We start from the raw sequence: 24108 nt of genomic DNA, 5'->3' as shown, positions 1-24108 counted from the left end.
CTTGATTTCTTGTTTTTTCTTTTTATGTTTTGACATGTGAAGCACATTGAGCTGTATGAAAGATGCGATACAAATAAAATGTATTGATGATGATGATGATTGTTATTATTATAAAAACAGCTTTCAAACTTTATGAAGTGTGGTTGCTGTTTAAAAAAAATGTGCACAAAAGCTAAAGCAAATCTAAGTGTCATGTGAGATCCTATCTTGTTATATCGTTTTCAAAGCAACTATGCAATATTGCCTGTAATGATTATTCAGTCTCTGAGGTTTGCTGCTCATTGAAATAACCAATAATCATAAATAACAACAGCACATAACCAATTTACCATTCACTAGAACTTGACTTGCTGCCTAGCCAATTTTTTTTACCTACTGGAATCAATATTATTCTAACCTGACATTACCAAAGGAAGGAGGCTAACTTAGTTGAATACAACCAGTTAATTTTAGCAAATTAGTAAAAGTGTACCTTAATATGATTTTTTCAAATTAAATGGAGTTCATGCCTCCCATGTTATATGTTTACTTAGACCAGGATGTTACAACTTTTTCCTGATGTAGGCCTGGGGGTGCCACACTGCAGTCTTCACACACAAACACACACACACACACACACACACACACACAGCCAGCTATAGCGATAACTATATTGTGTAGCATGAGAAGGTCACCTCAGCTGACGGATTGTCACGATTCTTCATCATTTTTTCTACATTAATGAACTTGATTGGATGCTAAACTAATGCTAAACTGACACCATATCAATCCAATGTGGCGTAAATATATGACGCCACACTGGATTGATATGGCGTCATATATTTTCACTAAATGAATCTTAACGAGCCGACTCAAAGAGTCGATTCGTTCGAGAACGACACATAACCGGAAGTGAGTCAGTTTTTCGAAAGTGAAAGTGTTTGTGTCTCAGCCGCGACTCCATTTTGTTGCTGCTGGAAAAGTAAATAAACTTCAACACCAGGCAGAAACGGTGATATTAATGTCACACAACGTGGACTTCTGACTAAGTGAGTGGTTTCTTTAATATTTAAAAGGGTTTTATAATGTATTGAAGTCTAAAAGTCTAGAATGTAGTGAAGTGTAAAAGCAGTAAGAAAAGTGCGTCATGGCGGACTGAAGGCAGTGAGAAGCTGTTGTTTATCAGCTGTGGAGCTACTACAGATATATACACCAGCTCTTTTCTTTTCTCAATAATGAAACGTTCAAAAGCTTTTGTAACCTGAAATTTTAAACAGTTGAATTATTTTAACCCGAATTTTTGACAGCTTGAAATGTTTTAATCTGGATTTAAAAAAAAACAACAACTAGTGGTAGAAAAGTGTAATAGCGTGTGAAGCGATCACGAGGCATGAGAGAGAGAGAGAGAGAGAGAGAGAGAGAGATTACTACAAGGTGTAAATCATTAATAAATCATTAATAAATAACTAAGAAGTGAAGCCTCCCTCTATGAGCTCCCAGGTGTGTTGTGATTAGAGTCTGACTTGTTTGCTGTTTCTGAGTATCCCGGATGTTTTCACTGAATTGCTTTACTTGAATTTTTCACTTCCTGAAACGGTGACATGATATAATATAATGTAATATAATATAATATAATATAATATAATATAATATAATGTCCCATAACAAGGACTGTTGACTAAAAGTGAGTTATTTCTTTAACAAGAACAACTTTATTTTACTGACCTCGTGTAGAAACAGCAGTAAAACTTCACTTCAGTGGAACCGAAATCATCTTCCCTGTAAAGCTGTTGTTTATCAGGTGTGTGTTTTTTTATTCGAGTTTCTCTCTTCCTTTTCTCATTAATTAAACATTCAAAATATTTGGGGAATTTAGCTTTATTGGTGATCTGGCTGTATTTTGTTTCCATTTTTATTTCCAAACTATTATGAATAGTATGATATAGTGGTCTAAACTACCTCCATTTTGTTTCCTAGAAAAAGACATTTAGATTTACTGATTAAGAGAATTTTCCTCTAGCCTGTACTTAACACCACTTTGCATGGCAAGTCACAATTTAGAGAGATCTGCAGTTCACTCCTGATGCGCTCCATGCTGCATCTGTCCCTTGAATCTGACTATTTAATAATCATTAGTGAAAGAATCCTTTCCATTTGAGCCTGGCACACTGAGAACAAATGACATGATCTGGAACATGTAGGTCAAGTTCTCGATTTTTGGAAAAATGGCCACTCATTTCTCACTGGTGGATTTTGAGTCATCCTCTCTTTCTCAGTTTCTTCCATAGTGGCACAGAATTCTTCATAGAGTTGGTCCATATTGACAGTGTCATTTTCACAGCAATGACTACTTGCTGTAGATCAGGGAAGCAGAGCTAATCACACAGGCCAAGGTTTTCTATACATTTTCAAAAATCTTCTCAGTGCACCAGGGCAGATCTCCACTAATGATCTAACGTATGCAGTAAGGGCTGGCCAGCTTTGGAGAAGACCGCTGGTTGAAGAGAGAGCCATTGCTTGTAGAATTACTGTGACGCCTCCTGCTTTCTAAGTTTGGAGCTACTCACACGTGCAATTTAGTGATCTGCTGATGAATAACATCAGAATGCTGTAGAAATTTCATTTACCATGAACTACTGCCATGGTTTACAAGTTGTTGCAAAATAAACCATCTCTAGGTTCTTACAACCAATCTCCATCTCTAGGGTCTTAAAGTGCTTTTATTACTAACATCTTATATCACACAAGTCATATGGAAATGTCAATTATCATGAGCTTAATATCGGAATCCTGTTATCTGGAGTCTCTGGGTGTGTGTATGTTTGTATAATTTGTATTTATGAGTAGTGTATTTTTGACATATCAGTAATGTTACTTAATTACTGACTTAATTACAAAAGAAAACCCTTGTCCTTGTTGTTGATGCATGAATGTTTGATTCAAAACAAAACTGTTCCTTTAATGAGAGTGTTTGATGTGCAGTGAGGAGACAGAAATACTTCTGCAGCTGAATGTAAAAGGACATGGCCTCTTTTATAGTAAGATATTGGGTGTTTTCCTGCCTGCCATCCAGTGTTGCTGGGATGGGCTCAGGGCCATGACCCTAATCAGGATAAAGTGCTTACTGAAAATGAATGATTTGGTGATCAGAATGTAAGGGGTTAGTCTCAGTATGCTGAATCATCACTGAATACTGTAAAAACATGATTTTGTATTAACAAAAGAGCAAAAATATTTTTCCGAAGGTCAAGGTTAAGGGCTTTTTTTTTTTTGCAATTTTTATTACATGTTTATTTTTGTGTTTTCTAGGAGTGTAATTCATTCCAGAGATCAGTGACTTGGCTGTGTGTCCATGAGCTGTCTGTGCATACACTAATATTCAAAAATGGAGAGCCCTGATCTGGATACAGATAATGTGACCCTGCCCTCAAAAAAGCGGTAACCTACCATGTCCTAACATTTTAGTGATTAGCTGTTCATATCTGAAATATGTAGTGAGTATATATGAAAGAAATATCCCATTAGGTAATAGATTATGTCCTCATTAATCTAACAAGGCAGTTGAAAACTGTATAGGATGTATATAACACACTACAAGCCTGTTTATAATGTTGTGCAGTAAACTCCAGAGAAAGAGATCAGACTCACCAGAATCCAGCTATGTCTCCATGAAGAGTGATGTGTCTATAGATTTTCCTTGGAACTTTAAAAATGGAAACTCCTCATCGCCACACAGGTAACATCCCATAGTTCTTAAAAACTAAAGTCACTGCAGAGAGATGGCTGTGAAAAAAAGAAATATTAATGATGAAAAAATTATAGAAAGTTTGCCATAGTGCTAAGCATATACAAATGTCAGAAGAATACAAAGAGCTTGAACAAACATATAGTCAGTGTTTTGGATTTATCAAGTGAATATCTCTGTATGTTGATTGATCTAAAGCAAATGCTTGTATATACAGCATACTCTTTTAAAGACAAGAAGTGCTACATTGTTTATTTCTGATGCTGTGAGCAACCATGTTGATTCTGTTGATTACATCAAGTTGAATGAGTAGGAATTTCAAGTTGAGGGGGCGTTTTCTTTGGATTGAAACATTTTATAGTGTTGTTTCATAGGATAAGATGAAGGGTTCATTAAATTATATAGTAATAGCACCATTTATAGTAGATAGTGCAAACTGTAGAGGATATTTAAAAGAGCCACTGTTTGCACTATTTGCTGTAGATGGTGCTGTTTCTATTTTTGCACATAGGAATTTTCCAAAGTCCATTCTATTAAAAAAAACTGTTTGAAATAAATTGCATCATTTATCAATTGCATTGTGTAATAACTAAAAAAAATCTAAATTGTAATCAAGAATAAAATTTTGGTCATAAATTTGAAGGAAAAAAAAATGAAGATTTTATTTTGCGATATCACCCAGTCCTGTGTGGGCCTAATGTTCTCTGTTGGATGGAAAATTGAGGATTAACAAGCTCTAAGGCTGTAACAAATGAACGGGTTAAAATAAACAATCAAAAATCACTTGATGTGACAATAAAAGCAATAGTAACGGCTAGTGAAATAATTAAATCCAGTAATCCAGACTGTACAAATTACTGCTTAATGTCTGTGTTATTGTGCAGTAAACTCCAGATGAGATTACACCCCAGCTGTGTCTCCATGAAGAGTGATGTGTCTATGGATCCTCCTTGGAACTTTAAAAATGGAAACTCCTCATCCGTACACAGGTAACATCCCATAGTTCTCATATCTAAAATCACTGAAGAGACGAAGGCCGTGTTACACATCTCTTAATCCAGTCCAACTAAATGCTCTAGTGGAAAAAGTGTAAATATTTATTCAGGTCAAAATGTCTTACAATTGCTGAAAATGTGCAGTGTAAAAACATTGTTGATTTGTATTAAAATCCATGCTAATAGATCACTGTCACTTGGCTGCATCTCCGTCAAGAGTGATGAGTCTGAGTATTTCTCTAAAATACCTAACATGTTGTAATAATTTAATCATTAACTCTTGGGATCTGAAATATGTAGTGAGTATATATATATATATATATATGAAAAAATATCCAGTTAGGTAAAATTAAGTCCACATTAAGTTAAAACAATCAGTCAAAACTGTATAGGATGCGTATAAGTTACTAAAGGATTGTTTATAATGTTGTGCAGTAAACTCCAGAGAAAGAGATCAGACTCACCAGAACCCAGCTGTGTCTCCATGAAGAGTGACGTGTCTATGGATCCTCCTTGGAACTTTAAAAATGGAAACTCCTCATCTGTACACAGGTAACATCCCATAGTTCTCATAGCTAAAGTCACTGCAGGGAGAAAGGCCATGTTACACATCTCTTAATCCAGTCCAACTAAATGCTCTAGTGGAAAAAGTGTAAATATTTATTCAGGTCAAAATGTCTTACAATTGCTGAAAATGTGCAGTGTAAAAACATTGTTGATTTGTATCAAAATCCATGCTAATAGATCACTGTCACTTGGCTGCGTCTCCGTGAAGAGTGATGTGTCTGAGTGTTTCTCTAAAATACCTAACATGTTGTAATAATTTAATCATTAACTCTTGGCATCTGAAATATGTAGTGAGTGTATATATATATATATATATATATATATATATATATATATATATATATATATATATATATATATATGAAAAAATATCCAGTTAGGTAAAATTAAGTCCACATTAAGTTAAAACAATCAGTCAAAACTGTATAGGATGTGTATAAGTTACTAAAGGATTGTTTATAATGTTGTGCAGTAAACTCCAGAGAAAGAGATCAGACTCACCAGAACCCAGCTGTGTCTCCATGAAGAGTGACGTGTCTATGGATCCTCCTTGGAACTTTAAAAATGGAAACTCCTCATCTGTACACAGGTAACATCCCATAGTTCTCATATCTAAAATCACTGCAGGGAGAAAGGCCATGTTACACATCTCTTAATCCAGTCCAACTAAATGCTCTAGTGGAAAAAGTGTAAATATTTATTCAGGTCAAAATGTCTTACAATTGCTGAAAATGTGCAGTGTAAAAACATTGTTGATTTGTATTAAAATCCATGCTAATAGATCACTGTCACTTGGCTGCGTCTCCGTGAAGAGTGATGTGTCTGAGTGTTTCTCTAAAATACCTAACATGTTGTAATAATTTAATCATTAACTCTTGGGATCTGAAATATGTAGTGAGTATATATATATATATATGAAAAAATATCCAGTTAGGTAAAATTAAGTCCACATTAAGTTAAAACAATCAGTCAAAACTGTATAGGATGCGTATAAGTTACTAAAGGATTGTTTATAATGTTGTGCAGTAAACTCCAGAGAAAGAGATCAGACTCACCAGAATGCAGCTGTGTCTCCATGAAGAGTGACGTGTCTATGGATCCTCCTTGGAACTTTAAAAATGGAAACTCCTCATCTGTACACAGGTAACATCCCATAGTTCTCATAGCTAAAGTCACTGCAGGGAGAAAGGCCATGTTACACATCTCTTAATCCAGTCCAACTAAATGCTCTAGTGGAAAAAGTGTAAATATTTATTCAGGTCAAAATGTCTTACAATTGCTGAAAATGTGCAGTGTAAAAACATTGTTGATTTGTATTAAAATCCATGCTAATAGATCACTGTCACTTGGCTGCGTCTCCGTGAAGAGTGATGTGTCTGAGTGTTTCTCTAAAATACCTAACATGTTGTAATAATTTAATCATTAACTCTTGGCATCTGAAATATGTAGTGAGTATATATATATATATATATATATATATATATATATATATATATATATATATATATATATATATATATGAAAAAATATCCAGTTAGGTAAAATTAAGTCCACATTAAGTTAAAACAATCAGTCAAAACTGTATAGGATGCGTATAAGTTACTAAAGGATTGTTTATAATGTTGTGCAGTAAACTCCAGAGAAAGAGATCAGACTCACCAGAATGCAGCTGTGTCTCCATGAAGAGTGACGTGTCTATGGATCCTCCTTGGAACTTTAAAAATGGAAACTCCTCATTTGTACACAGGTAACATCCCATAGTTCTCATAGCTAAAGTCACTGCAGGGAGAAAGGCCATGTTACACATCTCTTAATCCAGTCCAACTAAATGCTCTAGTGGAAAAAGTGTAAATATTTATTCAGGTCAAAATGTCTTACAATTGCTGAAAATGTGCAGTGTAAAAACATTGTTGATTTGTATCAAAATCCATGCTAATAGATCACTGTCACTTGGCTGCGTCTCCGTGAAGAGTGATGTGTCTGAGTGTTTCTCTAAAATACCTAACATGTTGTAATAATTTAATCATTAACTCTTGGCATCTGAAATATGTAGTGAGTATATATATATATATATATATATATATATATATATATATATATATATATATATATATGAAAAAATATCCAGTTAGGTAAAATTAAGTCCACATTAAGTTAAAACAATCAGTCAAAACTGTATAGGATGCGTATAAGTTACTAAAGGATTGTTTATAATGTTGTGCAGTAAACTCCAGAGAAAGAGATCAGACTCACCAGAACCCAGCTGTGTCTCCATGAAGAGTGACGTGTCTATGGATCCTCCTTGGAACTTTAAAAATGGAAACTCCTCATCTGTACACAGGTAACATCCCATAGTTCTCATAGCTAAAGTCACTGCAGGGAGAAAGGCCATGTTACACATCTCTTAATCCAGTCCAACTAAATGCTCTAGTGGAAAAAGTGTAAATATTTATTCAGGTCAAAATGTCTTACAATTGCTGAAAATGTGCAGTGTAAAAACATTGTTGATTTGTATTAAAATCCATGCTAATAGATCACTGTCACTTGGCTGCGTCTCCGTGAAGAGTGATGTGTCTGAGTGTTTCTCTAAAATACCTAACATGTTGTAATAATTTAATCATTAACTCTTGGGATCTGAAATATGTAGTGAGTATATATATATATATATATATATATATATGAAAAAATATCCAGTTAGGTAAAATTAAGTCCACATTAAGTTAAAACAATCAGTCAAAACTGTATAGGATGCGTATAAGTTACTAAAGGATTGTTTATAATGTTGTGCAGTAAACTCCAGAGAAAGAGATCAGACTCACCAGAACCCAGCTGTGTCTCCATGAAGAGTGACGTGTCTATGGATCCTCCTTGGAACTTTAAAAATGGAAACTCCTCATCTGTACACAGGTAACATCCCATAGTTCTCATAGCTAAAGTCACTGCAGGGAGAAAGGCCATGTTACACATCTCTTAATCCAGTCCAACTAAATGCTCTAGTGGAAAAAGTGTAAATTGAAAAAGTGTATTTATTCAGATCAAAATGTCTTACATTTGCTAAAAATGTGCAATGTAATTAAAATCCAGGCACATAGATCATTGTTTCTTGGCTGTGTCTCTATGAAGAGACAGAGAAAAACATGCCGGTAGGTGGACTGATTACTAAATTGCCCGTATGTGTGATGGACTGACCTCCCATCCATGGTGTGGTATAATACTGGGTAGAGATAGGAAATTCTGTACCTGTCTGGCAGGCTTTCTTTAAAATATGCCTCTATATTTGAATCCATTTCAAACACACAATCTGTTCATTCTGAGTAATGTAGTAATGTTCTGTTACATCCCTCATGACCTTATAGGGAAAAAATAGAAAACTTCAGATTAACACAGGAGCAGAATTTTCCCCCTACAGTTCCACAATGTTCCTTATTGTTCCTTATACTCACTGTGTATTTAGTACTGTGTTGTTTGAAAGTAAATGCATTCAGATTATTGAATTATTGTAGTAAAATTAGGAATAAAGTTTAGACTTTAGTATTAAAATGATGCGAGTTATGTTTTTTAACAGCTATAATATTTGTTCCCAGAGTTCTACAGAAGGCAATATACAGAAGAAGAATGAATATCATCACAGATACAGGGTAAGATCAAAACCAACAACATGACTGTGACACTGACACGCTGGTATTATAAACCTCTTTGTAGTTATTTCCTATAGAATGATTAGTTTATAGAAAATGTACAATCAAATAAGGCAAATACATAGTGAGAACATCATAAAAACATCATATCTGTGATAACCGCTCAGGAAAAATGTAATCTTAAACTCCAGTAATTAGACCCCATGTCTCACCATGTCTTTCTACTTCACCCTGTCACAGACACGAATCTGCTGCTGTAAATGAATTCCAGAAAAAGTTCAAATTAAATCTGATGAAGAAATTTCAGTGTTTAAATGGAGTGATAATGAACCAGGAAAACCGAACACTCCTGAATGAGATCTACACAGAGCTCTACATCACAGAGGGAGACAGTGGAGACATCAATAAAGAACATGAGGTGAGACAGATCGAGGCAGCATCCAGGAGAACAACAACAGAGGAAACACCAATCAAATGCAATGACATCTTTAAGCCCTTATCTGAACAAGACAAACCCATCAGAACTGTGCTGACGAAGGGAGTTGCTGGCATCGGAAAAACAGTCTCCGTGCAGAAGTTCATTCTGGACTGGGCTGAAGGGAAAGCAAATCAGGACCTCCACCTCATATTTCCACTTCCTTTCAGAGAGCTGAATTTGATGAAGGACCAAAAACTGAGTCTGATGGATCTCCTGCATGTCTGTTTTAAAGAAACAAAAGAAACAGAAATGTCCGGTCCGGAAAAGGTTCTGTTCATTTTTGATGGATTGGACGAGTGTCGTTTTCCTTTGGATTTCCAGAACACAGTGAGTGTGTGTGATGTAAATGAATCAGCATCAGTCCATGTGCTGCTGATAAACCTGATCAAAGGGAATCTGCTTCCCTCTGCTCTCGTCTGGATCACTTCCCGACCAGCAGCAGCTGATCAAATCTCCTCTGAGTATGTCCATCGAGTCACAGAGGTACGAGGGTTCAATGACCCACAGAAGGAGGAGTACTTCAGGAAGAGAATCAGTGATCAGAGCCTGGCCAATAACACCATCACACACCTGAAGTCATTAAGAAGCCTCTACATCATGTGCCACATCCCAGTCTTCTGCTGGATTTCAGCCACTGTTCTAGAGAGAGTGTTGGGTGAAGCAGAAAGTGGAGAGATCCCCAAGACTCTGACTCAAATGTACACACACTTCCTCATCATTCAGACAAACATCATAAGAGAAAAGTACTCAAAGAAGCAGGAGAGTGATGAAGAAATGCTTCTCAAACTGGGACAACTGGCTTTTCAGCAGCTGATGAAAGGGAACCTGATCTTCTATGAGGAAGACCTGAGAGAGTGTGGCATTGATGTGACAGAAGCAGCAGTGTACTCAGGTGTGTGTACGCAGATCTTCAGAGAGGAGTTTGGGCTTCACCAGAGTAAAGTGTATTGCTTTGTTCATCTGAGCCTCCAGGAGCATCTTGCAGCTCTGTATGTGCACCTGACATTCATGAAGGAAAAGAGGAATGTACTGGAAATGTTATCTGACCCAGAGATGTTCTCTGAATGGTGGATTGAACAAAATACAATCTCAGATGTCCACACAAGTGCTGTAGGTCAGGCCTTAAAAACTACATCTGGACATCTGGATCTTTTCCTCCGCTTTCTTCTGGGTCTCTCGCTGGAGTCCAATCAGAAACTCTTACATGCTTTAGTAACACAGACAGGAAGTAGCTCCCAGACAGAAAATAGAAAAACAGTACAGTACATCAAGAGGAAGATCAGTAGAGATGTTTCTACAGAGAAATCCATCAATCTGTTCCACTGTCTGAATGAACTGGGTGACAATTCTCTAGTGGAGGAAATCCAACGCTACCTGAAATCTGGAAAACAAAGAAAACTCTCTTCTTCACAGTGGTCTGCTCTGGTGTTTGTCTTACTGACTTCAGCACAGGAGCTGGAGGAATTTGACCTGAGTAAATATACCAGTACAGAGCACACAACAGCTTTGGTTCTTCTGAAGGTGATGCCTGTGATTGCAGCATCCAGAAAGGCAGTGTAAGTAAAGCTGAATATCTGTTGTACCCTTAGACTGTTAGAAAGAGAGAAACTGAAAGCACTGTGACAAAATATGAGAGAGTGCAGTATGACATATTTTTTACCTAAGCATGCAAGATACAAGGAGGCATCAATGCAAATAGATACATCAAGCCAGCTAATTTTTGTCACATGAAAAAAAAAAAATTAAGCCTTAATAATGGAAATGTTCTCAGTCTTTTGACTGGGGAGATTTTTCAAAGTTATGTCTAACATTACAGTGTAATACAGTATTGCCTCCAATGCTGGCAGCGTTTCATTGACATAAACATATCATTACATTTAATTTGTCTAATACTTTATATGTAATTACTAGGGCAGTAATGGTATGACAAGTAGTATTATTTCATTTAATATGAGCCTTTAGTCTGCAAATCAGAAAATATGTTCATTGGACTGCATAATAAAGTGGTCTAGTCATCATAAAATACTGCTTATATGAGATGTAATAAACAGTTAAACTTCATGAAGCCCACAATCCCTTCTGAAAAAGTAACCTCCTTTTTATCTCAAAACAGGAGAGGCTACAGAGGTTTATTATTATTAATAATAATAATAATAATAATAATGATACTGCATTTTATTTATAACATGCTTTTCAATGACCCAAAGACGCTTACAAAGTTTAACACATAGAGTTAAACACAGATAAAGAACACAAACAAAGTAGAAGAGACAAGTAATCATATGCAATAAAAGACTAGGAAAACAGAAGAAAACAACATGAAGAGAGGGAAAAAGGAAAACAGTAAACATAAACCAGTATGAACTAAGTTGCAGAGATTTGAAAGCTTGGGAGAACAGGTGGGTTTTGAGATGGGATTTAAATAAGGAGAACAAGCGGGATTGTCTGATAGTTTGAGGCAGGGAGTTCCAGAGACGGGGTTTCAATTTTAGGGAAGGCCCAATCACAGAAGCTGTGAAGTTTGGAAGGAGGCATTGTAAGCAGACCAGATGCGGATGACCTAAGGGTATGGGGTGGTTTGTGTGGAAGGAGGTTAGATAACTAGACAAGGGGGCAAGGTTATTGAGGGTTTTATAAGTGAGCAAAATGATTTTGAAGGTGATAGTATACTTTACAGGGAGCCAATAAAGGTAGTAGTAACAACAGTGTTTTACAAATATTGTATGCTGAGAACATATCTCCCATGTTCTCTATCTCTAGTTTTCATGCTGCATTTCTTTTTCCAACATATTTGTAGTTACACTGTGTGATACATTTCAGGATTTGGAGTCAAATGTAAATTACACTAAATGCCAGCACTCTAAGCCAGGTTTTCATTCCAACCAAGCAGGAGCCACACCTGAGTCTACTGAAAGCCGAGCTCAGCTGATTAAACAAGTGGAATCATGTGTGGCTCCTGCTTGATTGGAATGAAAACCTGCACCCACACTGGCCCTTAGCAGATAAGATTGGACACCCTTGCTCTAAGCATTTGTGAATAGTTTTTGATGTGGGTCTTGAATGCAGGGGTAAATTTTAACCAGCGTTGCAGTACTCTTAAGATTTGAGCCCACTTACTCGGTGCATTATGCTACAGATCTGCCGCGAATTCTAGATTTAAAACGTGTAGTAGGTACTTCCTATTAGCCATTCTACTGTGGACCCCTTTAACTTTATTTCTTGCATATTTGCTTGGGCTGAATGAAACAGGTTATTGGGCATTATTTGGCCTATAGGCCTTTTGACACATACTAAGATGTTGGCACCAGTTTTACAAGTAATTAGGTGGCATTCAGCATGAAAAACCCTGCATGTTGTATCCAAAACTGGTGTGCAAAAATTAAGTTTTCAAAACTGGAATGTTGAAGATTAAAAAAAAACCTCACCTGGCTTTTTCACAGTCTTCAGCTGTCCAATTTCAGTGAGTCTGTGCCAATGATAGCCTTAGATTCTTGTTCTTGGCTGACAGGAGTGGAACCTTATGTGGTCTTCTGCTGTTGTAGCCCATCCACCTCAAGGTTTGATGTGTTGTGCATACTGAGATGCTTTTCTGCTCACCATGGTTGTAAAGAGTTACTGTAGACTTATTTGAGTTACTGTAGACTTCTTGTCAGCTCAAACCAGTCTGGTCATTCTGCTCTGATCTCTCGCATCAACAAGGTGTTTCAGTCTGCAGACCCTCTGCACACAGGACTTTTTTTCCCGCACCATTCTGTGTAAACACTAGAGACTGTTGTGTGTGAAAATCCCAGGAGATCAGCAGTTTCTGAAATACTCAAGCCAGCCTGTCTGTTACCAACATCATGACAATGGAAATATTTGGCAGCAACAAAAAAGACAATAAATGAGTGTATGTAAACCATAAATAATGTAGTTTCGTTCCCTTTAAAAATATTTTTAGAATTATATTTATGCTATTTATTCATTTTTGTTCTAGGCATTCCTGGATAAGAAAAAAACTTGGAATTCTAAATTTAGCAGTGGGACTAATCTTGAGGCAGTATTTGGGCTGGGTCAAAAATGATATAACTAATGTTTGCATTTTTGGCATTTAAGAAAATGAGAAGGTACAGGGAAAGCTTTGAGGACTAAATAATTTGCACTAGTGTTAATTCATTATGTATTTTTTTTCAGCATTCAGCATGTAACACTTGAAAAGAAAATCTCTGAAGCTTTGGCCTCTGTACTCGGCTCTGAATCTGCCAATCTGAGAGAACTGGATCTGTCTGAGAGTAAACTAGGAGATTCAGGATTGAAGTGTCTCTCTGTGGGACTGGAAAATCCTCACTGTAAACTGGAGACCCTGAGGTAAGATCATCTCTCTGAAAGTCACAACAACTCAAACACAAGTCAAAATACAAGATACAAATATCAGTTGCAAAAAAATACAAAAAAAATGCAAAAAAAAAAAAGATGTCTTCCTCAGGATAGCTTATGTAATAAATTAATATAATTAAGTTACATTTATACAGTTATAATACAATATACAATTAGATACATATTCACTAAAACTACAAGGAAAGTTACACAAAACCTGACTTATACTCATACCTTACTCTTGATATCAAAAAATCTCAATAACAGTAATGTTTTGGCCAATGTTAATAATATTAACATTGGAGAGACAGTCACAATAAAACATGTCAGGGGTCAACTATACTCTATTTAGAATAATCCAGAGATTATTCTTAGATTATTTTAGCATAACTTTGTGCATATTATTTATGTTTTTTTTTTATTAAGGATAAAATGTTTTATTCAGTTGTATTTAGTTAGTGTTTGACTAACGTAGCCTATTTATGTTGAAGTGGGATGACAGACAGTAAATAGTGTAAACATTTATATGTAACTGTGTAGTGTATTTTACAACTCCTCTTTGAAGACATTTGGAAGGGATATACAGTTAAAGTTGGGAGTGACCTCATGAAGTTCCAGCTGAAGAGAGCCGTGTACCCTGCACTGAGAATATGTAGAGTGTGTCAGTGTGTCCTGAACTGAGAGTGTGTGTCAGTGTGTCTATAAGTCTAGTACAGACCTATCTGAGATTCATGCTCTCTCTGATTAAAGTTCATGGTCATTCTGCTGTTCCCTGTTCAGCTTCAGCCACTGATAGTTTAATATTACACACAACAAATCAGAGAAACTAAATATAACACTCGGTATTATCATTATTATTTACACTGTTAATTAGAATAAACAGGTAATATTAAGTTCTCATGATGTTCTGAATAATAAAATCATTTTACATACACATCATCATTAAAGCAAGTATTAACCAGGATGAAAATGTGTTGATGAAGTGTGTGTCATTGTCTCTGCAGGTTGTGTAGTTGTGGTGTCTCAGATGAAGGCTGTGCTGCTCTGACTTCAGCTCTGAGATCAAACCCCTCACACCTGAGAGTACTGGATCTGTCTTGGAATAATCTAGGAGACTCAGGAGTGAAGAGTCTCTCTGCTGTACTGGGGAATCCTCAATGCAAACTGGAGATACTGAGGTAAGATCATCTCTCTAAGTCACATGACCTGCTCCTCAGTAAGACACATTCTCTAATAGTGAGAGTGAAGCAGAGGTTTTAGGTTCATCATCAATGTCCTGAGGTGGAAGATTGTTTCTTTTCACTGCACACTGATGATTTGTCACAGAGTCTTTGGGAAAGATGTATGTTTACAGATGTATGTTTACAGTTTACAATATAAAAAGTCTACACACCCCTGTTAAAATTACAGGTTTTTGTGATGCACATTTACAGCATTTAGCAGGTGCCCTTATCCAAAGTGACTTACATTTATCTCATGTATACAACTGAACAGTTGCGGGTTAAGGGCTTTGCTCAAGGGCCCAGGAATGGCAGCTTGGCAGTGCTGGGATTTGAACTCACAGACTTCTGATCAGTAGTCCAATGTGTTAACCAGTGAGATAAGACATTGGACTTTTTTTCTAACATGATTTATCTTGGTTTCATTTTTTATGTTACAAAAACCTGCAGTTTTAACAGAGGTGTGTATAATTTTTATATCCACTGCATAAGAAGTTCCTACCTCTGGCATGGCAGAACCAACAGAGCCGAGTGGTCAACAGCAGGGAAACTGTATTGTAGCTGCACTAAAAACTGATAAAATAATGAGTAGCTACTGAATTGTTTGTAAATGCATTCACACACATTTCTTTATCATACAAGTGACTTCATTCCATTAGCTACGTGATGAGGATGAAGTTGGCTTCTTATAAACCAACTGATTATTCTGATTTTTTTTGTTTCCACTTTCTGTGTAATTCCTGCACAATGCACCTCATTATGGAAATGTATCAAAAAATCTGAGAATTCCATATAAAACTTAATATAATATACTTTCAAAATACTCAATATGAAGAAATTTACTGTAGATTTTTTTTTTTTTAATTTAAATAACGGCCCTGTGAGCTTGGCATTTGATATTGTTTCATATGAAAATAAGTGTAATATATTATTATAATAATGAGAAAACAGCATAGAAAATTGTATGGAAAATTAGTGCGCTTCATGGCACCATCTACAGGTGTGAGCTCATAAGACCTGGACTTTAAAGTGGAAACAGGAAATCCGAATAAGAAGCCAACTTCAGCCTTGTCACCTAGCTAATGTTATCTTTTTAAACTGCTGCTCAACTGGATCGAATGAAGGCAACTGTATGATAAAGAAATATGTGCAAATGAAACTACAAACACTTCAGCAGCTACTCATTATATTTGTCAGCTACAAAACAGTTTTCTTCCTGCGGAGCACTCGGGTACAATCATTCTGCCTTGTCAGAGTACGCGCCACCATTAATGACGTGGGCGTAGCTGACTCCCACTCGAAAGTCCCAGAGCACCTCCCACTCCAAAATCAGTTTTCCAACAGAGATTTAAGGTAACCGCCTTTTTAAAGTGATCCACCTCTCCTCCATTTTGCACTTGGTTTACTGCACTGCTGCTAATTTATTATAAAATTGCACTGTACAACTTATTGTGTACACCCTACTGATCTTACATACTTTGCTGCATATCTGTTGTTACCACTGCACTGTCACTTCCACATTTACTCAGAGGACTTGTGGTAATACGGTTATCTTTACATTTACACACATCTTTAAAGATTAAATGTTAAAGATGAAACTGTGCTGATGAAGTGTGTAATAGTGAGACTGGGTTAATATTGAGTCTTTGGGCCAGATGAGTGAAACAGAGCTGTGTGTCCGTTACAAGGGTTTCTGATGATGGAGTTAAGCCTATAGTTTTAAGTTCATCTTAATCAGCGTACCTTTCAAACCATGGGCATGTTTTCTTTACAGGAGAGTGCATTATTTTAATAATTCAACAATCCAAAATAACAAATTAAAAGTGTGATTAAATAGCCTGCATCCCCCACAAATTACAATTTCATGGCCTCGAGTTAGTATCTCATGGCTTCATTAAATTGTGTGCACAATTGCAAGTCTATTTAGAAATGGCTAGAGGTGTGCGTGCATGTGCTTGCGTGTGTGCATGCGTTCGTGTTGGGAATGCATTGTCTTTGAGTCTGTAGAAAAATATATGATTAGTGTAAGATGGAAATGTTGACGTTGATTTTGTCTTTCGTAAATTTGAGACACTCAGCAATGTTGTCCTTTTTTTGAGGAAGGAGAACAGCAGAACACCTGCAGAAATCTCTGTAACTCACTGAAATCTCTGTTCATGTGGCTACTATAAAAAAATCCCACTGAACAGTGAATGTTATAAATGGAAGGACACCACAGATGAAACTGCTGCTCTCGAAAAAATAAAATAAAATAACATAACTACTGCTGCATGTCCCAAGTATACAAAAAACAAAATCAAAGAAAAACATCATTACACTTCACTGAGAAAGTAAAGAGTGTGTCATTGTGTCTCCACAGGTTGCAGTATTGTGGTCTTTCACATGAAGGCTGTGCTGCTCTGGCTTCAGCTCTGAGATCAAACCCCTCACACCTGAGAGAACTGAATCTGGACTTCAATGAAATAGGAGACTCAGGAGTGAAGCTGCTCTCTGCTCTTAAGGACGATGTTCATTACAAACTACAGGAACTGATGTAAGTAATGACCTTGTTAGATAAATGCTGAAAAAATATGAGACTAACCATTTCTCTTTAGTTTCAGTAAATATCAAAGTACCTGTTTGAGAAATAAAAGCAGTTCTTAAAATTTCTGCTATATTCTATTTAATCAGAATTTTTTATCACAATTGACTTAAAATATTTTTGATTTCACAAAAGTGTGTTATTTAAAATGTATGTGAAAGCAGAAGGCAGGGAGTCAAACGGAGTCTAGAAAATGTCACAACTGAGTGTGTGAGAGTGACTGTAAACGAACATCTCGTCTCCTTGTGACACCCTGCTGTCTCTGACTTCATACTGCTGCTTTTGTCTGAATAAGATAATCTCAGCTTTTCCCTGTTTCTGATAAGCAGCAAACTTTCTTCTCAACTCTCATAAATGCAAGTTAAATGATAATCTTTTATGCCACATTGCCACAAATATTCTATTTACTGTAAGCAGCTACTTTACTCACTCTGACACTCCTTCCAGCACTCCACCTCCACACCGGGTCTTCTGTCATTCCTGTAAAATTCTCCTAAGCTTTTTCTTAAAGTCAGCATTTAAATAAAATAACATTGCCATGTGGTTTAGTGCTTGTTCAACATATACACACACACACATTTACTTTTTAAAAGCTTTTGATTGTATAAGAGCAGTGAAGTGATGGTAAATATGTGGTCATTTTGCTATTAGAATTTGTGGAAGTTCTCATTTGTTTTGGCTAAACGTTATAAGAGACATCACTCAGAATGATGAAATAACAGGAAATAACAGTGTTACCATTGGAGCAGAGACAATTACATGCTGTTTCCATACAACTTGATTGTAAAATATTAAAGTCCAGTTTGTAGTTATTAATTCAAATGTTTTTCTTTTAGCTTTAGGGTGTGATGAACATCTGTGTGTGTGATGATGACTCCAGTGTTCCTGCATTTCCAAGCTGGGGAATAGACAACACATTTATAAACACATCACTCTTTTAGTTATAACACATTAAACAGACTCACAGAAGTGGGAAGTGTGTATTCATCAGACTGCACACAATTCTACAGTGAGGCTGTACAGGATCCAGACATTAGAACTGAACAGCTGGAATGGAGACTCTGTATTGACCATTACACTTCAGTGTGTGTGATTCTGAAGTTATTGAGTGCCACAATCAGACCCTGGAGACACAGCGACCCTCCTGCACATTCAACACCTTAGTCATGCTGAAGGTTTTTTTTTTCCCCAAGTCCGGTCCTGTCTTACTTTATAGAAGTTGAATATATAAATATCTAGATGGTTTGAATTATTATACTTGGTGGTTTTTTCTTGCTCCTACTGTAACACAATTGATCTGATGTTATGAATAGGTTATAGCTTTATAGCTTATATATTTTATATTAACTGTTACGGCAGCACATCCACATCCTCGATTGTACTTCTGTCTGTACTGAGTGCCATTCTTGTGTCTATGTTGGTGGTGGGATGGGTTTCTTTTGTCTCCTCCTCTTTCAGGCTCAGCCCACTGCAACATCACGTTCCTGCTTCTAGCTTGCCATTGGAAGATCTTACGCTCTTACACGCCTTGCTCCTGACTCATGTTTTAGGATTGGTTTGACGTACTTTTCCAGATGCGTATTTAAACCTTGTCAGTCTACATCCCTGGACAGATCATTGCCTTTGCTTTGTCACATGTAAATTTTTCTAGGTATGCGGATTTATGACCCTCTGCCTGTTGTTGACCTTGTTTGTGCTTTGCCTCTTTGGGTCTACTTTGAAAAAAAGAAAAGAGTGAGAATAAAAATTCAAAGCAAACACAGTCTTGCCACACATTTATTCCTTTGTATGTTGCGGCCCGACCTAGACCAGGTCATAACACCCTGTGCAATATCACTTAAATGTCAAATGATTCAAAATTGTATCACCTCTCAATGTTTGCATTATTTCTAAGTTGACAAGTAGAGTATTTCCTCTTATGAACAATCAAAAACACTTTAAAAACACTTTAGAAAGACTATATTGAAAATACAGGCCCCAAAGTAGAAACTCCTTGAAACAAAATTGAGTACACCTGTGATTTCCAATTTGCCTAACTGCATGAATGTGGTTAATAAATGACCTGTGAACACCACAAACAATGGGCTGTGTCTATTTGCATGTCTGCATTATGGCTCCGTACGGGAAAAAATTGCCAGAGAAATTGAAAAATCTGCTGCTGGCAGAGGAGCATGGTGCGGAAGACATAGTCGACCTAGTGGTGCTGGAGCAGTCTGTTGCCCAACTACCTGAGGGGACGGTGGAATGGGTCCAGTGCCACTGTCACTAGTTGAGGTGGTTCAACTGGTACGGCAGCACATGTTATCTAAAAACACACTGTCTCCCCACCCTCCCCCTGTCCCCGCACCACAGAAATGGGGGCCCGGGTTTTCCCCACCCCTCCCTTTCCCCCTATGTCTCTTTTTTCTCCCCCTCAGGTTGGTGACTCCGGGACCATAGGCATTGGAGCAAGGCCTGGGCCAGTGTGCAAGCATTGGAGGGAACCCAGACACCAATGCCATGTGATGGAGGTAGAGGCTTTGGTCTGGGTCCTCGATGCGCCAAAGGCTGCCCCAGATTGAGCTGGGACCTACCGTATACCAGTGAGTATTCAAGGTGGTACATACCACACATTGGTGGATTCAGGCTGTAACCAAACCCAATTCACCAATGCCTGGTTCAAGGTGAGGCATTGCGTACAGCACGCCAGGTGAAGGTGAGGTGTGTGCATGGGGATGTGCACAAATATCCCCTAGTGGCCGTCATAATCCAGTTCCCGGGACAAAAACAGAATGGAGGCGGCGGTTAGTCTCTGCCTCACACGTCTACTGATTTTGGGGACAAATTGGCCGGCATTTCAGAGATTGTTGAGGGGAATGTGTGTGGATGGCCTCTGCAATAGTGTAGCACAGTGTGGGATGTGTGCAGTGTTGGGTGGGCTATTGATGTCAGCTCCACTTCAGGAAGATATGGAGGGTGGGGAGGGTCGCCCCCCCTGTCCTTCCAGGAATTCCCCTCAGGGATTTCCCTTTGTAGTAGACATGAGACAAAACCATCAAGTATGCCTTCGACCAAGTGAGAGCAGTTGATGGTCAGCTGGTTCAGGTAATGTTGCACTCTCCGTCCCCATTTTGCGATTATTAAAGATCGGTTATACCGAGTTACGCAGTACACTCAAACAAAAGAAGCAGTGACTCAGTTATTGGTCCCAAAGAACCATCAGTAAATGTTATTTCAGGTAGCTCATCATAGTCCGATGGCAGGGCACTTAAGTCAGGACAAAACACTGAACCATCTCATGGCCCACTTCTTTTCGCTGGGTATTCGTGGTGATGTTCGCAGGTGGTGTGCAGCATGTCACGAGTGTCAGCTGGTGAATCTGCTGTCCATCCCAAAAATGCCATTGCGCCCCTTCCATTGATTGAGGTCCCCTTCGAAAGAATTGGTATAGACTTTTTGGGCCATTGGAATGGTCTGCACAAGGGCATCGGGTTGTGTTGGGCCTGGTGGATTACACAATGCGATAACCCGAAGCCATGCCTCTTCACAGCATCTCAGCACACAGTGTTGCGGAGGCACTCTTCAAAATTATCTCCCGGGTTGGGATCCTGAAAGAGTTCCTGACTGACCAATGCATCCCGTTTATGTTATGCACACTTCATGAGCTATACTAACTCTTAGGGATTAAATTGATTTGTACCTGGTTGAGTGGTTTAATAAAATCTTTAAAAATTTGATTCAGAAGTTCATACACAAGGACGGTCGGCATTGGGTTAAGTGGCTCAAACCCGTATTATTTGCAGTATGAGAGGTCCCGTTCTCCCCATTTGAATTACTATTAAATGGATGCAAGCCACGCATCTTAGAAGTTGTCACAGAAAATTTGGAGGATGGACCTTCGGAGCAAAACTCCACACATTAGGGCAATTAACACAGGAGAATTTGCTACAGGCGCAAGAACGTCAACCCCAGCTGTATAGTAGGGGTGCTAGGCTATGTGAGTTTTCACAGGGAGATGAAGTGCTCGTATTACTACCCACATTGAGCTCCAAATTACTTGCCAAGTGGCAAGGAACCTTCGAGGTCACATGGAGGTCACCCACATTGACGAGTCAGGGACTTTGAATATGAGGTAATGAGAACGGATTGACGCAGAGCGTGGCAGATATACCACCTCAACCTCCTTAAACCATGGAGAGAGGTGGTCTCCGTGGCTTTGGCGACAGTTATTCTGGAGAGAGAGCAGCTAGGACCTGAGGTGAAACTAAAAGCAGTGGTTCAATCCACCCTGGTCCCTTGTGGGGACCTCTCACCGTCCCAAATCCCAAAGGTTGCCAAGTTGCAGGTGGAATTTTCTGACGTGTTTTCGCCTCTACCCGGTCGCACCTATTGAGATGCCCCCAGGGGTGGTGGTATGCAGCCGCCCCTATCTTTTGCCCAAACACAAAAAACAAGTGGTGTGAGAGGAGCTCAAGGCCATGCTTGATATGGGAGTAATCAAGGAGTACCACAGTGACTGGTCCAATCTGGTGGTCTGGTTCCTAAGGCAGACAATTCAGTCCGATTCTATGTGGACTTTAGAAAAGTCAATGTGGTGTCTAAATTTGATGCGTATCCAATGCCCCGCCTTGACAAACTGCTTGATCAGTTATTTGAAACTGGATTTGACAAAGGGATGTTGGCAGATCACCTTGACTTCCATATCTTGGAAGAAAACAACCTTTTCCTCTCCATGTGGCTTACACCAACTCGTGACGCTTCCTTTTGTGTTGTTTGGAGCCCCAGCGATGTTCCAACGACTCATGGATAGAATCCTCCATACGCATGCTGACTACACCGCTGCCTGCGCTGCTGCTTATCTGGATGACTGGATTATTATGTATAGTAATGATTGGCAGCAAAACATTCAGCATCTGAGGTCTGTTCTGGGATCATTGAGAGGGACAGGACTCACAGCATCACCCAAAGAAGTGTGCAGTTGGAAGGGTGGAAGTACGGTCTGGGCTTCCACTTGGGCCATGGGCAGGTGGAAATTGACAACAGTGATTGCGGCCTGCCCAAGACCCAAGACCAAAAAGGAGGTGAGACAGTTCCTGGGGCTGGCTGGCTATTATCATAGGTTTGTGTCTAATTATTTGGAGGTCACCAGCCCGCTGACTGATCTCACTAAAAATGGAGAACCAAATCCGGTCCAGTGGACGGAGTCATGCCAACAGGCTTTTATTCAGGTAAAAGCTGCACTCTGGGCGCAGGACTGGGAGCAGGAGGGCAGCACAGGGAACAGGGGCACCAGTGGTGGGTGGGAGGTTGTGTATGTGTGAGGGTGGGAGGGATAAATGCTGATAAATACTTCTAAAACCATGCAACTAGGTTAATGAAATTTAATACAAAAACAATTAGTCCTTTACCAAGACTAATAACAAATGCCTTAATAGCCAATAATTTTTGAGGGGAATGTGTGTGGATGGGCCCAGTAATGACCAAATAATCTCTTTTAATTTCAACTCCTGTCCCTTACAAATAAAATTAATAAAAAGCAAAAAAATATATATATCAAACAAAAAAACTGTTAACTTTTAGCACCTTTTATATATATTTTTTTCTTTAAAGGCAATAGAATAAAATAAAATAAAAATAAATTGCCTTAAAAATCCACTATTTGACTAGACACCTTTCAGTCCTCCTGATGTCACCAGGTAGGCTATATTTCCCTTGCAGCATGAATGTCTTAACAAGATATGTTTAAAATTGTATTGTACAGAACCTTCAATGATTCGTTTTCTTTGTCCACTGGCTTTACTTTACTTCACAGACTCTACATTTGCACTGTCTGAAGGAATCATAAAATTTGTGCAATCTTCAGCAGTCCTGAATTAAACTCAATGCTTTTGGAATTTTCAGAATACTTTTCAGTCCACTTGGGATGCCTTTTGCGGCAGCAGTCTGCCCTAAAATGCATCCCTCCATTAGCTCTTTTTCTAGTGGCCCAAACATGAAATAATTTTTATAGCTTACATTTGAGATTAAAATATATCATGAGTTTCATGGATGTATGAACAATTTAGTCAAATTTATGAGAGATGCAATTTGCGGCAGCAGCCTGCCAGAAAATCCATCCCCCATTAACTATTTTTCTTGTGGCCCAAACATGCGTTTTATAACTTACATTTGGGACTGAAATAAGTGTGAATGAGTTTCATGGCCATCCCAACAATCTAGCCAAATTTAAGAGAATTTAAGAGAAGCATGCCTCAGCCACATTCCAAAATCTTGTGGAAAGCCTTCCCAGAAGAGTGGAGGTTGTTATAGCAGCAAAGAGGATTATTTGCTTTAAAACAAGATCTTGGTGTATAACTGGCAACCATAGTGGCCACACTCCATGAGGATGGGGTCAGTTAGCATATGAATGAAAGATTTAACTTTAATTCATATGTTAAGCATTAGTTAAGATTTTTTTTTCAATACAGTTAGGTGGATTCAAATTTTCAAAGATTTTATTCCCCTTGAGCTCACTCCCCCATTCCCATCCATGTTCATGACTTTCCCTCCCAGGGTCTTAGGTTATCTGTA

The 24108-nt window shown here is 38.1% G+C and overlaps 1 protein-coding gene across 4 annotated transcripts; it reads left to right on the top strand.

Moving 5' to 3' along the window:
- The first annotated feature begins 874 nt into the window (after window positions 1-874).
- On the top strand, window positions 875-19317 carry LOC113525116 (NACHT, LRR and PYD domains-containing protein 3). 4 transcript variants are annotated; one of them, XM_053231249.1, is made up of 17 exons: window positions 875-1028; window positions 1714-1780; window positions 3289-3417; window positions 3599-3715; window positions 4609-4713; window positions 5155-5271; window positions 5759-5875; window positions 6313-6429; window positions 6917-7033; window positions 7511-7627; window positions 8077-8193; window positions 8871-8924; window positions 9165-10958; window positions 13576-13749; window positions 14763-14936; window positions 17338-17511; window positions 18396-19317. In XM_053231249.1, exons 3-17 carry the CDS (start codon window positions 3365-3367, stop codon window positions 18406-18408), a joined length of 3360 nt encoding a protein of 1119 aa, XP_053087224.1. In that variant the 5' UTR covers window positions 875-1028; window positions 1714-1780; window positions 3289-3364; the 3' UTR covers window positions 18409-19317. The 4 variants fall into 4 exon arrangements, with proteins under 4 accessions (XP_053087224.1, XP_053087225.1, XP_053087223.1 ...); XM_053231250.1 differs by lacking the exon at window positions 1714-1780 and having other exon boundaries at window positions 877-1028; window positions 18402-19317; XM_053231248.1 differs by lacking the exon at window positions 1714-1780 and having other exon boundaries at window positions 877-1028.
- Window positions 19318-24108: the final 4791 nt, after the last annotated feature.

The sequence above is a fragment of the Pangasianodon hypophthalmus genome, chromosome 29 (assembly GCF_027358585.1).
Source record: "Pangasianodon hypophthalmus isolate fPanHyp1 chromosome 29, fPanHyp1.pri, whole genome shotgun sequence".
Classification (NCBI taxonomy): Eukaryota; Metazoa; Chordata; class Actinopteri; order Siluriformes; family Pangasiidae; genus Pangasianodon; species Pangasianodon hypophthalmus.
This window is presented reverse-complemented; position numbering and strand designations above follow the sequence as displayed.

What these genes read in the sequence shown, in the direction of transcription:
- LOC113525116 (XM_053231249.1), top strand. Translation starts at nt 3,365, where the DNA reads ATGGAGAGCCCTGATCTGGATACAGATAATGTGACCCTGCCCTCAAAA. An exon ending in AATATCATCACAGATACAGG is followed by an intron (nt 8,925 to 9,164) that starts GTAAGATCAAAA and finishes ACCCTGTCACAG; the next exon opens with ACACGAATCTGCTGCTGTAA. An exon ending in TGCAAACTGGAGATACTGAG is followed by an intron (nt 14,937 to 17,337) that starts GTAAGATCATCT and finishes GTGTCTCCACAG; the next exon opens with GTTGCAGTATTGTGGTCTTT.